Consider the following 15,662-nt stretch of genomic DNA (forward strand, 5'->3'; position numbering starts at 1 on the left):
ATCTTTTGGGTCAAATATGAATGAAAGTCTCTCTTTCCCTACATTAATTGTTTTAACTTTTCGAGCATATTTTGTAATTTCCCTTTTCGGATTCTTTATCAGGTGGTGCGCTAGGGAACGCCGTTAGATCAGCAATTCACAAACATACAACTGTAGTGCAAACGCACTTGAGAAAAAACATATATAGATACAGTAACAGTAAACTAACACTCAACTAAGAGTTAGGATTGCAACCATTACTAAAGAATTCAACTAAGAGCTAGGATTGCAACCGTTACTAAAGAATCCTGACTGACTGTTAGAGCAGTACATTTGTCTGACTAAAGGTGGAAGAACGTACCATGTCGAGACTGAAGACGTCCGGTCTCCACTACATCAATAGATTTGCCAAGAGTTGCTCCTTTTGGAAAAGGCCTACCCTCATCTGAATGCCCATGCATATCAGAGATCTTCTGTTCATGCTGGCCCAGGATTGGTGTTTGGTCTTCTCTCTTCTGATTATATGGCTCTATGCTCTTGTTCCGCTCCCTATGGTGCTCATCGTGAACACAGCGCTCCTTGCTGCCCTCCTCAGGCTGTCTCAGGAACTGCACTTCTACACACAGCACTGGTTCCACACCAGCACATAAATCTTTCCTGAACCTCGCAGCGCGGTCATAATGGCGCAAGACATCTCTTTGTGCGTCTTTGGCCCTACCCAGACGTACTTCCTTTAGCTGTTTCTTATACTCCTCGTCCATCTGGTCATAGAGGTCATTAGCGGGGGCTTGTCTGAGAGGGGGCGTAGCTCTCTGATGTTGCGGAGAAAGAGAGGTTTGGCAAGGTAATACAGTGTCCTTCCCATCAAAGACGACAGATGATGTCATCTCTAGTTCCAAGGCAGCATGTTCAGCCAGCTTTTCAGCAATCAAAGCGTCCAACTGTTCCAGCTCCATCTTCTTCCTGGCCAAATCCTCATCCTCCTCATCCTCACCTGCATCAGATTTGGGTGATCTGCAGGTGGTAGTGGCAGAGGCCTTGACACTGGACAGGTCCTTACGACCCTTTGTGGTCACAGTCTCTAGACTGGGACTGCTGCGCCGCTTGCGTTTCCTGGGGGAACCCTCACCACCACTGCTGCTGCTTTGTCTCTTGCGCTTCTCATCTCCACGCTCTGAACTACAGTTCCTCCTCTGGTTGCTCTTCATATCCTGGTCTCTGCCCCTGTCCCTGCTCCTCTCCTTGCTACTGCCATGTCTCTTCCTGGGGGAATGGTCTCTGCTCCTGCTGCGACTCCTTCTATCTCTCCTGCTCCTCTCCCTGCTCCTAAATGCTCTACTCCTCCTCTCCATTGTTCTACTGTGCCGCTCAAATCGATCAATCTTGCCAGCTCTTTCCCGGCTTCTACTTCTGCTTCTACTTCTGCTGCTGTGACTGTGACTGCGACTCTCGCGGGAGCGCTCTCTGCTCCTGCTGCGACTCCTGCGGGAGCGCTCTCTGCTGTGGCTCCTGCTTCTATTCCACCTCTCCTTGCTTCTTCCAGGCCTCCTCTCTCTGCTGGAGCTGCTCTGGTGACCCAGATCTCTGCCTTGGTCTCTAACCCGGTCACTGCTCCTGCTGCGATTTCTCTCTCCTTTGCCTTTGTCTTTATTTACTTCTACAAGTCTCCTGTCTCTGCTTGCACTACGGTTACCCAGAGGATGATCGCTCCTACCACCCTCATCCTGGATTCTGTTCCCACTTTGGTTGCCATTTTGGTCACAGTTTGGGTGGATGCTGCTTCTCCTTCCAGAAGCTTCTGTTGAGTTTGTGTTGGCGTCCTCTCTATTCTCTCTCTTTGCAGGTTTTACTGAACTCACTGGGCCGGGTAGAATTTGGACACGCTTTCTGTAGCAAAAACAAATCAATTGTCATGTCTATTCATAATGAAACTTTTGTAAATACTCCAAGTTCTACTGGTAAATACAAGACCTATGCATTTATTGTGCATTGGATGTAGAGGACCCTACAACTTACCCTGTTTTGGGGGCATCAGAATTGATTCCTGTGTCTTTCTGCATCCTTTCCTTGGTGGCTGTTGGTTGGAAGGTAATCTTCTGCGCACAGGAAATGCAAAAGACAACAAAATATCAACAAATATACAGTGTTTATAATTTCAAAATTCTTACAATTCTGGTCAACTGAGGTTTTGAACCCATTTGTGATTTGCTGTGGACAGAAGTCTCATCCTTATGAAGTAGAAGGAAAAACATTCTCCAAATAGGGACTGAGCCAATGGGAGCTACACAACATACACTACAATGCAAACAGGATGATAGAATAATAAATCAACAATCAACATGACTAAAAAGAATAGTAAAATATATTAAAGATAAAGATACTAAAACAAGCATCCACATGAATGTACTGAGGATTGGTACTGTGATCCAGTATGAGGTATGAGTACTGTACCTTCTGTGACTGTGTTGTGGTGGACCCCTCTGATGTTGGCACTGGGGTGAACATTTCCTCTGAGTGTGCTGTAGTGGGGGCCTCTAACGTTGGCACATGAGTGACCATCTTCTGCCGTCTGATCCTGATGGCTTGGTAGCCAGTCCCAGCCACCGTGTTCTGGACAGATCAAGAGGAATATGAACGTTTCTGAACATAAAGCTATCTAGACGACAGGTAAGATTATTCTGAATTTTCCCAAAAAGACATACCGTAAATCCGCAAATTATGGCCGGGGTCTTTTATTTACTTAGGCTGCACAAAACACAGGCCTTCAGGACTGATAGCCCTACTGGTAGCCAATTATTACCCCGGGTTGTATTTGGGGGCCGGTCTTTATTTGTCCGAATCGACCACCCCCCTGGCTATAAATAGAATCCTGGCCATAATTTGAAGATTTATGGAATTTGTGTTTTTTTTGTCGCTAAGTAAGAGGCAACATACTGGCACTATGGTGAACTCCACTCTCTCTGAGTTGGAGAGCTTCTTGTCTTCCAAGACCTCACAGAAGTCAAAGACCAGTTTGGGGTCCTGAGAGCTCTTGATGTACCCAAACGAGTTGCTCAAACCAAGAACCACACCCTGAAAAAGGAATGCACTCCGTCAAGCAAATTATTTTATACTGACTTGGAGAATGACTTGGCCATATCAAAATAACACATACTTTTCTACACTAAACTTTATCAATCAGTAATCTGATCACTCACTGTGCGTCGTTCCTCTGTGTCTGTGCACTGGAGGGTGTCGGCCAGGATCTCCACGGTAACGGCCCTCTCTGCCTTGGTCGTTGGGTTGGTGGATATTTTAAACTGAACTTTATCCCCAACCAGCATGGTGGCCTTCGTTAGCACATCCTCTGCACTGAAGCTCAGCTTCCTCTCCACTCCCTCCACAACGGCCTTCAAACTACCAAGATGGAGATGCTGCAGCACATAGAACAAGTAGAAGTAGAAGCATACAGTATGTACTCTTGATCGCATGGAGGAAATTTGGTCTCCGCATTTACACTATATACTCGGTGAATTAGTGAAACATACACAGAACACAGTGAGGCGAAGCACACACTAACCCGGAGCAGTGAGCTGCCGGCCACAACAACGAGGAGTTAGGTGCCTTGCTCAAGTGTGTGTGTGTGTGTGTGTGTGTGTGAGGAGTTAGGTATCTTGCTCAATGGCACTTTAGCCGTGGATGTGGGCATGGGAGAGCAGTGCTCAATCACTCCTCCACCCACATTTTTCCTACTGATTGGGGATCGAACCGGCAACCTTCAGTTTGTACAAGCCTGAAGACCTAACCAGTGTCCTTTGTGTCCACTCTAGTGTTCACAGGGCTCATATGATCACAGTTGAGCTCGCTACTCCTGAGTGTATGTGTGTATGTGTGTGTGTGTGTGTGTGTGTGTCTTAGGTCTGCGAGGCTCTCACAGTACAAAAAAGAGGAAGCACTGGTCAGTGTGTGTGTTTGGTGCGAGGAATCGGTGGCTTTAGAATGTACGAGAGGGTTGACATAAATGAGAGGCTCTCTCTATCTGGATGAAAATCCCTAAACTGGGATTAACAAGGTGGACGTTTCAGAGCTCAGTGAGAATGAAACCAGCTAATAGGCTAACTGAAAAAAAAAAACACCATGCCAATCTCTAGGGATGGTGAAGGGTAACCAGGATACATAACATAACATAATCAGGATGCAGAGTATCCTGGATCCATGAAACAACTGGCCTTTAAAAATAAAACTCTGCCTGCCTTAATGGGAATTTAACATAGGGGTTCCAATACTTATGACCCCTGCATTTTAAGGAACAACATATTTATTTATTTATGATACATTATTCATTCACAAAGAAAATTGGTGTCATTACGATTAATTTCCAAAAGATGATTTTATGTTCCTCTTTGTAGTCAACTTTAGCATGTGTTCATGAGTAACTGCACACGCTCCACACACCAACATAACACGCATGACTTGCCTTAACTGCCATATCACTGGCGGGTGCGTTCCCTCTTGTTGGGACCCTCAGCACGGTTCCCTCGTGGTGTTCCGTCCTCACAACTTCAGGGACGTCCATCTCTTCAAGCCATGGCTCTGCACCGCCTATTGCATTCCACTAGAGGGCAGACATAACCTAAATGAACCGTCTTATCAAGCACAGGGCAAGTCTACACATGCATAACATTAACACCATACAATGACTTCCTTTAAAAAGCATCCTCGACTGTTGTAGAAAGCAATGGCTGTGTGTATGTGTGTTACTAGTTCGACACATTATCTAGTATCACCTAGTATTGCAGCACTGACACATTTTTATTTGTTTTAGAGCAAGCTGGTTTCAAGCAATACAATTAACAAATCATGTTTGCATCTTATTACACTTTCCACGGTTCAATTTTCTACTTCCACACGCCGGACCATTAAAGACCCACTGTGGGGACATTTCTAGTAACTAGATAACATCTTAGTTTAAAACTGTCTCCTCGGGTTGTTGTTGGCTACAATGAAATGTGGACATTACAAAGATGATCTCAGTTATTTTTTTTGTGTTCTCTTAGCGGTCAATAGCTTTTGCGTGGTCGTGTGTGTGTGTGTGTGTGTGTGTGTGTGTGTGTCATTGCCAGTTCTGTTCAAGATACATTTCCAAAGAATATGCCTATGTACAAACACTCACACGTATCACCAGACTGGTTCAACAGCTCTGATGATGTGTTTTGTAACATCCCTAACACCCCTGATGTTGTGCTTGTGGATACTGATAGAAAGGAGGTACTAGTCCTTGAAATAGGCTCTGTTTATGATCTGTATATGGACATGGCCTTTCTTGAAAAAATGACTTAATATCAACCCCTCCTTGCAAAGATCAGTGACCTAGGCTATGCATGCAAGTTTGGGGGTGGGGGGGTAGCAACACGGTCTGTTAGAGCTTTGCTACACCAACAAAAGTATCCTGGCGCCGCCCATGGCTGGTCAACCTCCCTTGGGAGTCTGGAGTGATTCTCTTGTCCATGACCTCAGAGGTCAACTGTCTTAGGGAGTCTGGAGAAATAACAGCCTTCTTATAATTACGGCTTTCATCATGACAGTTCTATTTTACCTCCATTGTATGTAACCCATCAAGAACACCCTGTTTAGTCCAGTAAACAATGGTAACCGATCAAGAACACCCTGTTTAGTCCAGTAAACAATGGTAACCCATCACGATTCACGAACACCCTGTTTAGTCCAGTAAATAATGGTACCACATCACAAACACCCCGTTTAGTCCAGTAAATAATGGTACCACATCACAAACACCCCGTTTAGTCCAGTAAATAATGGCAAGACTTGTAGCTCTCATGCTCGCCAAGGATGCTTGTGTGCTTGTGACCTGTCTCCAGCGTCACAGCCTCTCAGCCAGTCAGCAGTTAGTCGGAATTCTTCAGAGAGCTTTGTAACTGAATGGGCCCTGGCATATATTAACGTGGGGACTAGCACAATACATAATCAGGTTAAGTAAGGGAATGGGCCCTGGCATATATTAACATGGGGACTAGCAAAATACATAATCAGGTTAAGTAACTGAATGGGCCCTGGCATATATTAACATGGGGACTAGCAAAATACATAATCAGGTTAAGTAACTGAATGGGCCCTGGCATATATTAACATGGGGACTAGCAAAATACATAATCAGGTTAAGTAACTGAATGGGCCCTGGCATATATTAACATGGGGACTAGCAAAATACATAATCAGGTTAAGTAACTGAATGGGCCCTGGCATATATTAACATGGGGACTAGCAAAATACATAATCAGGTTAAGTAACTGAATGGGCCCTGGCATGTATTAACATGGGGACTAGCAAAATACATAATCAGGTTAAGTAACTGAATGAGCCCTGGCATATATTAACGTGGGGACTAGCAAAATACATAATCAGGTTAAGTAAGGGAATGGGCCCTGGCATATATTAACGTGGGGACTAGCACAATACATAATCAGGTTAAGTAACTGAATGGGCCCTGGCATGTATTAACGTGGGGACTAGCACAATACATAATCAGGTTAAGTAAGGGAATGGGCCCTGGCATATATTAACGTGGGGACTAGCACAATACATAATCAGGTTAAGTAAGGGAATGGGCCCTGGCATATATTAACGTGGGGACTAGCAAAATACATAATCAGGTTAAGTAAGGGAATGGGCCCTGGCATATATTAACATGGGGACTAGCACAATACATAATCAGGTTAAGTAACTGAATGGGCCCTGGCATGTATTAACGTGGGGACTAGCACAATACATAATCAGGTTAAGTAAGGGAATGGGCCCTGGCATGTATTAACGTGGGGACTAGCACAATACATAATCAGGTTAAGTAAGGGAATGGGCCCTGGCATGTATTAACGTGGGGACTAGCAAAATACATAATCAGGTTAAGTAAGGGAATGGGCCCTGACATGTATTAACGTGGGGACTAGCAAAATACATAATCAGGTTAAGTAAGGGAATGGGCCCTGGCATGTATTAACGTGGGGACTATCAAAATACATAATCAGGTTAAGTGAATGGGCCCTGGCATATATTAACGTGGGGATTAGCACAATACATAATCAGGTTAAGTAACTGAATGGGCCCTGGCATGGATTAACGTGGGGACTTACTGTTCTTTGCTGCTCCTCTGCGTCTGTGCTCTTGAAGGTGTCGGCCAGGATCTCCACGGTAACGGCCCTCTCAGCCTGTGTGTTTGGGTTGGCGGATATTTCATACTGAACTTTGTCCCCAACCAGCCAGCTGGCCTTCTGCAGCACGTTCTCTACACTGAACCTCAACTTCCTCTCCATTCCCTCCACGGGATGATGCTCCTGCAAAAAAAAAAAAAAAAACACATTTAAAGAAAAATAGCAATCATTTCTGCACCAGTGACATTTCTGAACGAGAGGCTAGTATATTTACAAGCAAGAAGTAGTATATTTATCGAAATACCACAGAGAAATACATGAAATGTGAAGAGAAGTCTCGAAGCTTCTTGGGGTCTAAATAAGGAGGAACACAACCAAAAAGCAAGTTGCTCCACACACACACCACACACACACACACACACACACACACACACACACACACACACACACACACACACACACACACACACACACACACACACACACACACACACACACACACACACACACACACACACACACACACACACACACACACACACACACACACACACACGGACCAATCTTCAGATACAGTTCAGACTGCACATAAAGCTTCCAGAGTTCAGTAGCCTCCAACTCTGAGTCTCCAAGTTTTGAATCAGTGAATTTGTTTCTCTACAAGAGGGCCTACTTTGCGAACTATCATAAATTAATATTGTTAATATTGTTGTTATTCTTCTTTAATTGCCATCATCATTGCTGTTAATTGTTTAGTTAAATGTAAACCTGTGCGAAGTTAACTCATGTTTTAAAATGGTACCCTTTGTATGATGTATAATCCAATAGGCAATGAAACGCATATAATCATGCTTAGGTACACCTGACGTGTAAGGAGCAGGTGCATTACAGTACATTACATTGCTTTTTTGGGTCTTTAGTGGGCCAGTGTGTAGTTGTGTTTTTCACTTCGGATGAAAAACACAACTACACACTGGCCCCATATTATGTCAACTACACTACAAGGGATTATATTGTCATTACTGTACACTGTCCCCAGAGCAACTTGGGGTTCAGTGCCTGGCTCAAGGGCACAGCGGTGGAAGCCGGGAATTGAACCCACAACTTTTAGGCGACTGCACGCTATCCAAGCTCCTTAACCACTGCACTACCACCGCCCACCTACCACCTACACACACACACACACACACACACACACTACTGCACGCTATCCAAGCTCCTTAACCACTGCACTACCACCGCCCACCTACCACCTACACACACACACACACACTACTGCACACTATCCAAGCTCCTTAACCACTGCACTACCACCGCCCACCTACACACACACACACACACACACACACTACTGCACGCTATCCAAGCTCCTTGACCACTACACTACCACCACCCAGGTGGAAAACAAAATGTTCATGTAACCACATGAGCAGGCGCGGATCAACGCACAGACACACACACACACACACACACACACACACACACACACACACACACACACACACACACACACACACATATGGCCACAGCCTGGGGGCCCATGAGTGCAAGCCTGTCAGGGGCCCCCATTGCCATTGGCCATAACAAATAATAATTAGGCCCAATTCAAATTTACATAAGAGAATGAACAATAAACTTTATTGGTCAAAAATAAAATGTAAAAAGTAGTAATAAGATACTGATTGGGTAAATATGGTGGAGTTCATAAAGTCAAATTGTTTTCAAAATATACGTCATTCACGTGAGAAAATATCGGAAAGAAAGAATCAGAGCGGGCCTCAAAAATGAAAGGCTATAAGAGCTAAAGAAAAGCGACATCAAACTCTCCTGCAAAAAAATCCTACATTGGCAGGATTTTTGGATTACTTAATCCAGTAGATTAAATCAAGAAACGATGGACAGTAGCAGTAATGATGACATTGATAGTAGAGCCCAATTGATATGGGAATTTGAAGACCGATATCGATATTTGCGAGTTTCAATAGCCGATAACCGATATATTGGCCGATAGCCATTTTTAACCAATTACAATTTAAAACATTTCTCCAATAACATTTTGATCAAGGTGGGGCATTATCCGTTTAAATAGGCCTAACTATCTGGTTTCCTAATGAAACATTCTTGTCAAGTATTTTAAAGAAATTAAATAGTGTATGGTTATCAACCCCATGGCATAAAAGATTACTTCTACTTTACCTTTAGCCTTTGTAAACCATGCATTTCCTTGCTTGGTGTAAACACCTTTGTTGAAATGCAAAAAAATGAAGACTAGAACAAAGGACAAAGGAGTATGTGAGTGTTCGACTTTGGGAATTAACGTTAGCTCAGAAGACTTGTTGTTTCATATGCTTACATTTATTTTGTGTGCACTGTGCAGTCTTCGTGAGCATAACAGTTTACACTCACTGACAGCACTGACAGGACCACCATGGACAGTCTGAGCGACCTTTGTGAACGAGTCAACAGCAGCTTAATAGTTTTAGCAAACAGAACTGTCCCAGTCCAGTGTTTTTAAGGATGCATCGTACTACTTCCACCCGCTAAATTCCACTAGCTAGATGTTAGCGCTGCCCGTGGCTAACTAATTTAGCTCCGCTTAATATGATCGGAAAATGAATGGGATGCCAGTCGGAAGAGACAATTTACAGTTCTGCTATCAATATCCTCGGTATAACCGCGTTTATTTTTTAAAAATACAACAACATTCAAATTAGCCTACAACACTCAACCAAAGCTAACGTTCAAGTCATTTTACCTTTGGACTTAACTTAGCAGTGTGACCAGTGGCTCTAAGATTAACGTTAGCCTACAGCAGTAAAAATGTCCGATAAACATTCTTGGGTTTATTTAAGCTTTCAGAAGAAATGAGAGTTAAATTTCACGTGAAAATCATCCTACCATGAACACACAAACCACTTCTGAGTTCTGATACCTTGACGTTGTGTAGGAAGTTGAACTAACTAGTCAGCATGCGTGTCTTGCAGTAAGAACACGCGCCCTCTGGTGGCCAACCACGTAACGACAACACTGGATATGTAAATGAAGAATCAATATTGCTTCCTTGCTATCCTTTATTTAAATTAAGAATATCGGCTGTTATACATGCCGATACCGATAGTTTTTAAAATGCCTAATATCGGCCCGCCGATATATTGGTCGTCTGTTCGCCCTCTACTGGTTGCGTTCCTGGAGGCAATTTTTTTTTAATTATGGAAAAATAGGGTATGATATTTTCACAGCTAGTAGATTACAGTATGCAGACTGAAAAATATTTTTGGTGGATAAGATCGCTGGTATAGCTGCGTAGTATTTATTTGAAAAGTCGGTCTATGGGACACTGTAACATTGGAGCTGCTCTTCAATAGGAACGCAACCGCTTGGGGTGCTGGTTTTCGCTTTCCCTTTTCAAAATAAAGTTGTAGGCCTACGTCATGTTATTGAGGGAGAGTAACGTCAGTTGCTATTCCCTGAAGATGAGTCACAGTAGCTAGTTATCTAGTTAGCTTGCTACAGTCAACGATAGATGACATTCAAGCTTTGTGGATTCAAAGAATGTCATAATGTGTTGTCTCTGCTATTGCTGCTTTTGATCAGTCAGATTTTAAATCTCCTGTGGGTTGGACATAATGTGCCGTGTCATGAACATCTCCACCTATGATCTCGCACGAAGACCCAAAAATAACCCACCACAACAACACAGGGTGCTCAGAGATGTCTGAGTGGAACAATACCCAGAAAAGCGAGCGTAAACGTGGCAGACGTGAGTATCCTGTTTGAGGGGGTCATGGCACAGTAAATCACCTGACTGACAGAAAACCTGCTGAAATCAGAATCGGGGGAAGTGTTGAACACAACACAGTCATAGCACAGTGTGTAGAGAGAGAGAAGAAAATACATTTGGGACGTTTTGAGATGTAGAGACCATGAGAGTTGGAAGCGGAGCATTGAGACCTGAAGTGTGTGTGTGTGTGTGTGTGTGTGTGTGTGTGTGTGTGTGTGTGTGTTGGAGGTGTAAGGTTACGCAGGGCTGCTTCTCAATTACCATGGGAAGACCTAAGAAGTAGGCTACTCTTATTTTGGGGCATTTTTTTTTGGGGGGGGGGGGGGGGGGGGGGTTGCACTTTTTAACATTACTTTTTAGTCGTGTATAATAAACTATTTCTAGTCTTGTGGGCTGCAGAGTTCCACTGGAGTTTAGGTGACAGAGAAAGAGGGGTAACCAGAGACCAGAGAAGTTGATCCGCTAAGCTGGTGGCTCATGACGCCTCCCAAATCTTAAGATGAGTGTTGGGCCTCATCATCACAACTTCATCTACAGTGCTGTGGGAAGCATCTAGAGACTCTCCCTACATTTTTGTATATAATAGTATGACTTTTGTACAATATGTTAACTTTGGGAACAACTGATATTTTAGTTTTTCAGTAGATGAGTGCCTCGCTAATGCAGTAAGCCCCCCCCCCCCCCCCCCCCGTTGCTCTCTCCATGAACGCTCTGTAATGCAGTACCCCCCCCCCGATCTCTCCATGAACGCTCTCTAATGCAGTACCCCCCCCCCCCCCCCCTGCTCTCTCCATGAACGCTCTCTAATGCAGTACCTCCCCTCCCCCCCCGATCTCTCCATGAACGCTCTCTAATGCAGTACCCCCCCCCCCCCTGCTCTCTCCATGAACGCTCTGTAATGCAGTACCCACCCCCCCCCCTTGCTCTCTCCATGAACGCTCTCTAATGGGGATCCTGAGACATCTATTGTCAGGATAATGTGGCCCTTCCCTGAGGCAGACAAGTGACCGTGTCATATGCGTTGCCTTTGCTTCTGAATAGCTCAAGTTCAAGTTTATTATCAGGTACTCATAAATAAGCATTTATCAGCATTGACATTCCTTGCGCTCAAGTGACATTGCTGACATAACTACTAGCATGTGATGCAGCATCCAATAGCAAGAGACACTGGGGGGGGTGCATGTGGCTTGTCTATTGCCCTGAAGGGTCTGTTGTCTCAGCATAAAGGTCCTTGAGCCCAAGTCATAGCCGTTTTCAGCACATTTTGCGATAATTGCTTGCCGAATTTCTGACAGTAACGGACATTCAGACATGATGCATATGTGCGGAATGTATATGGCCACTTGTTGCTCACTTCTAATTTAGAATCTTCGTCAATTGGTGTTAGGTTCGCTGGGCAGATAATGCATTAGAGAGCGTTCATGGAGAGAGCAGGGGGGGGGGGGGGGTACTGCATTACAGAGCGTTCATGGAGAGAGCAAGGGGGGGGGGGTACTGCATTAGAGAGCGTTCATGGAGAGAGCAAGGGGGGGGGGGGGGGGTACTGCATTAGAGAGCGTTCATGGAGAGAGCAAGGGGGGGGGGGGGTACTGCATTACAGAGCGTTCATGGAGAGAGCGGGGGGGGGGGGGGGACTGCATTACAGAGCGTTCATGGAGAGAGCGGGGGGGGGGGGGGGTACTGCATTACAGAGCGTTCATGGAGAGAGCAAGGGGGGGGGGTACTGCATTAGAGAGCGTTCATGGAGAGAGCAAGGGGGGGGGTACTGCATTAGAGAGCGTTCATGGAGAGAGCAGGGGGGGAGGGGGGGTACTGCATTAGAGAGCGTTCATGGAGAGAGCAGGGGGGGGGGGGGGGGGTTACTGCATTACAGAGCGTTCATGGAGAGAGCAGGGGGGGGAGGGGGTGTACTGCATTAGCGAGGCACTCATCTACTGAAAAACTAAAATATCAGTTGTTCCCAAAGTTAACATATTGTACAAAAGTCATACTATTATATACAAAAATGTAGGGAGAGTCTCTAGATGCTTCCCACAGCACTCACTGTAGATGAAGTTGTGATGATGAGGCCCAACACTCATCTTAAGATTTGGGAGGCGTCATGAGCCACCAGCTTAGCGGATCAACTTCTCTGGTCTCTGGTTACCCCTCTTTCTCTGTCACCTAAACTCCAGTGGAACTCTGCAGCCCACAAGACTAGAAATACTTTATAATGCACGACTAGAAAGTACAGTAGGCTGAACACTGACCTTGGGCTGGACCCAGCTCTGGGTAGGAGCGCTGCACAGAGGCGTCTCCCGCTCATCTCCACTCAAACGGCCCTCCGTCGACACTCCCCATCCACTTCCTGTGGCCTGGATAAGGCACTGGGGTGTTGCATGCTGGGTAGGAGCGCTGTGATGGGTACGGAGCACAGGTGTCTCACGCTCATCTCCATCTGCTAAACAGCTCATCAGGCGTTGGGGTGTTGCATGCTGGGTAGGAGCGCTGTGATGGGTACGGAGCACAGGTGTCTCACGCTCATCTACATCTCCTAAACAGCTCATCAGGCGTTGGGGTGTTGCATGCTGGGTAGGAGCGCTGTGATGGGTGCAGAGCACAGGTGTCTCACGCTCATCTACATCTCCTAAACAGCTCATATTCTCCAGCAGCTCCCTCCATCCACTTCCTGTGGCCTGGATCAAGCTCTCCGAAACAGCATACCTCCACTCGTCACTGTGAACACGGACGCCGTCGTTAACCTCATGAATGCCATTTAATCGTCACTGTGAACACGGACGCCGTCGTTAACCTCATGAATGCCATTTAATCGTCACTGTGAACACGGACGCCGTCGTTAACCTCATGAATGCCATTTAATCGTCACTGTGAACATGGATGCTGTCATTAACCTTACAAATGCCATTTAATCGTGCGAGACATACACTGCTGCTGCTGCTATGCTTTGCTGCGCTTTACAGTTGCTTTGCTTTGCAACACAATTCAAGTATAAGGCAAAATGTGTAATTGCATTTGGTTGACGTGTAACCTTTGTACAGTATGCAACATAATCAACTTTTGCAAAGTAACCTTAATATGCAACATACCGGTAATCACTTTTTGGTAGGTAAAGTTAAAGTGTTTTGATATGTTATATAACCAACCATGATTGAACTATGGCACATAAAATCATGCAGATGCATATGTGACAGAGAGAGGAACAGGTGCAGAGCAGAGCGGAGCGGAGGGTAAATGTAACTACACTAGGGCTGTGTAGACTGAGAGTGTTTTTCTGTGTTTTTACATCAGAACAGGGGTTTGAGTCCCTTAACCTGTTGCTGTGTGTTAACATCAGAACAGGGGTTTGAGTCCCTTAACCTGTTGCTGTGTGTTAACATCAGAACAGGGGTTTGAGTCCCTTAACCTGTTGCTGTGTGTTTACATCAGAACAGAGGTTTGAGTCCCTTAACCTGTTGCTGTGTGTTTACATTAGCACAGGGGTTTGAGTCCCTTAACCTGTTGCTGTGTGTTTACATTAGCACAGGGGTTTGAGTCCCTTAACCTGTTGCTGTGTGTTTACATTAGCATAGGGGTTTGAGTCCCTTAACCTGTTGCTGTGTGTTTACAGCACAGGGGTTTGAGTCCCTTAACCTGTTGCTGTGTGTTTACAGCACAGGGGTTTGAGTCCCTTAACCTGTTGCTGTGTGTTTACAGCACAGGGGTTTGAGTCCCTTAACCTGTTGCTGGATGCTACTGAGGAGATGTTACACACCACATTCCCATGACAACACCTTAAGACCCAGGACCTAACTAACGGTGCCCAAATATGGGCTTCCTATTCTTGGTGCTTCATTTAATTTGACGGCCAACACTGATTGTGGTGAGCTCTAGGCTAACATATAATATCCAAATTTCTGACCACTGAGCTTGACAGACTCAGGCCATACACCTGTGAATAATAATGTCTTAGAATAGTTCTTTAACATTGCGCTCTAACAGAATGTCACTAACTCTGAGGCGCTGACACTCAGGGAATCAGCCCAGGTGGCAACAATGTATGCAAGGGCCCCTATAGGCCAGTAACTGATAACAGCCAAGGATAAAACCTAAGCTGAAACTGTGAGTTGGAGGAACTTCCCCAGCAACCCATTGTGATCGCTGTAATTCTGTCTTGTAACCAGTAAACTGTCTTTTATTAACTCAAAACTTGGTGTCCGTCTCCCTCCCTTAACCAACACGCAGAAGGACTAGTACTTTCTTCCAACACAAAAGTAGAAAGCCCCCAACCCGCCCCCCCCCCCCCCCTTAGTTTGAATAACCTTCTGACCTAGTTGCCTACAAATGATAAAAACCTCTTTGCTATTTTGTACATATCAGTTTTCTTTGCTAATCTATGTGTTACTCTGTTAAACATTCCAAGGTAAAATGACCATATATAATTTACATGTTTAAGCGCTTTCACATGAACACTAAGGGCCATTAAATCATATTGATCATGAGCAGGACACTCTCTTTCTCTTTCTCTCCCCCTCTCGGTCTCTCTATCTCTCTCTCTCCGTCTCTCTGTCTCTCTCTCTGTCTCGGTGTCTTTCTCCCCCTCCAAACCCACTGAAATCTAAGATGTGGAGATGGACAGTCTTTCGGATCAGTTTTCTAATTTGTCTTGTGAAAGCATGGAAATCACTGCCTCGGAGAAATAAACTTATTTTAAACCTACTACCTCTTCCTCTGAAGTCATTCATGAACCATTAGAACATCGGTAGCCTACTTCAAAGGGA

General features: G+C 45.0%; 2 protein-coding genes across 7 annotated transcripts in view; both read right to left on the minus strand.

Annotated features, from left to right (window-relative positions):
* The window catches only part of LOC134063570 (uncharacterized), a 65,369-nt gene extending 63,524 nt beyond the window's left edge, over positions 1-1,845 (minus strand). For all 6 annotated transcript variants that reach the window (XM_062519153.1, XM_062519154.1, XM_062519150.1 and 3 more), the window contains exon 1: positions 341-1,845. In XM_062519153.1, coding sequence (XP_062375137.1) covers positions 341-1,331 — 991 coding nt within the window. In that variant the 5' untranslated portion in view covers positions 1,332-1,845. The remainder of the gene's footprint in view (positions 1-340) is intronic.
* A 146-nt stretch (positions 1,846-1,991) lies between these two features.
* LOC134064368 (cold shock domain-containing protein E1-like) lies at positions 1,992-13,358 on the minus strand. The gene is made up of 7 exons (XM_062520287.1): positions 13,155-13,358; positions 7,107-7,307; positions 4,436-4,573; positions 3,177-3,392; positions 2,914-3,051; positions 2,431-2,589; positions 1,992-2,075 (listed from the first exon to the last, which is right to left on the minus strand). Exons 1-7 carry the CDS (start codon positions 13,356-13,358, stop codon positions 1,992-1,994), a joined length of 1,140 nt encoding a protein of 379 aa, XP_062376271.1.
* Between the last annotated feature and the right edge of the window lie 2,304 nt (positions 13,359-15,662).

Source organism: Sardina pilchardus, chromosome 18, assembly GCF_963854185.1.
Source record: "Sardina pilchardus chromosome 18, fSarPil1.1, whole genome shotgun sequence".
Classification (NCBI taxonomy): domain Eukaryota; kingdom Metazoa; phylum Chordata; class Actinopteri; order Clupeiformes; family Clupeidae; genus Sardina; species Sardina pilchardus.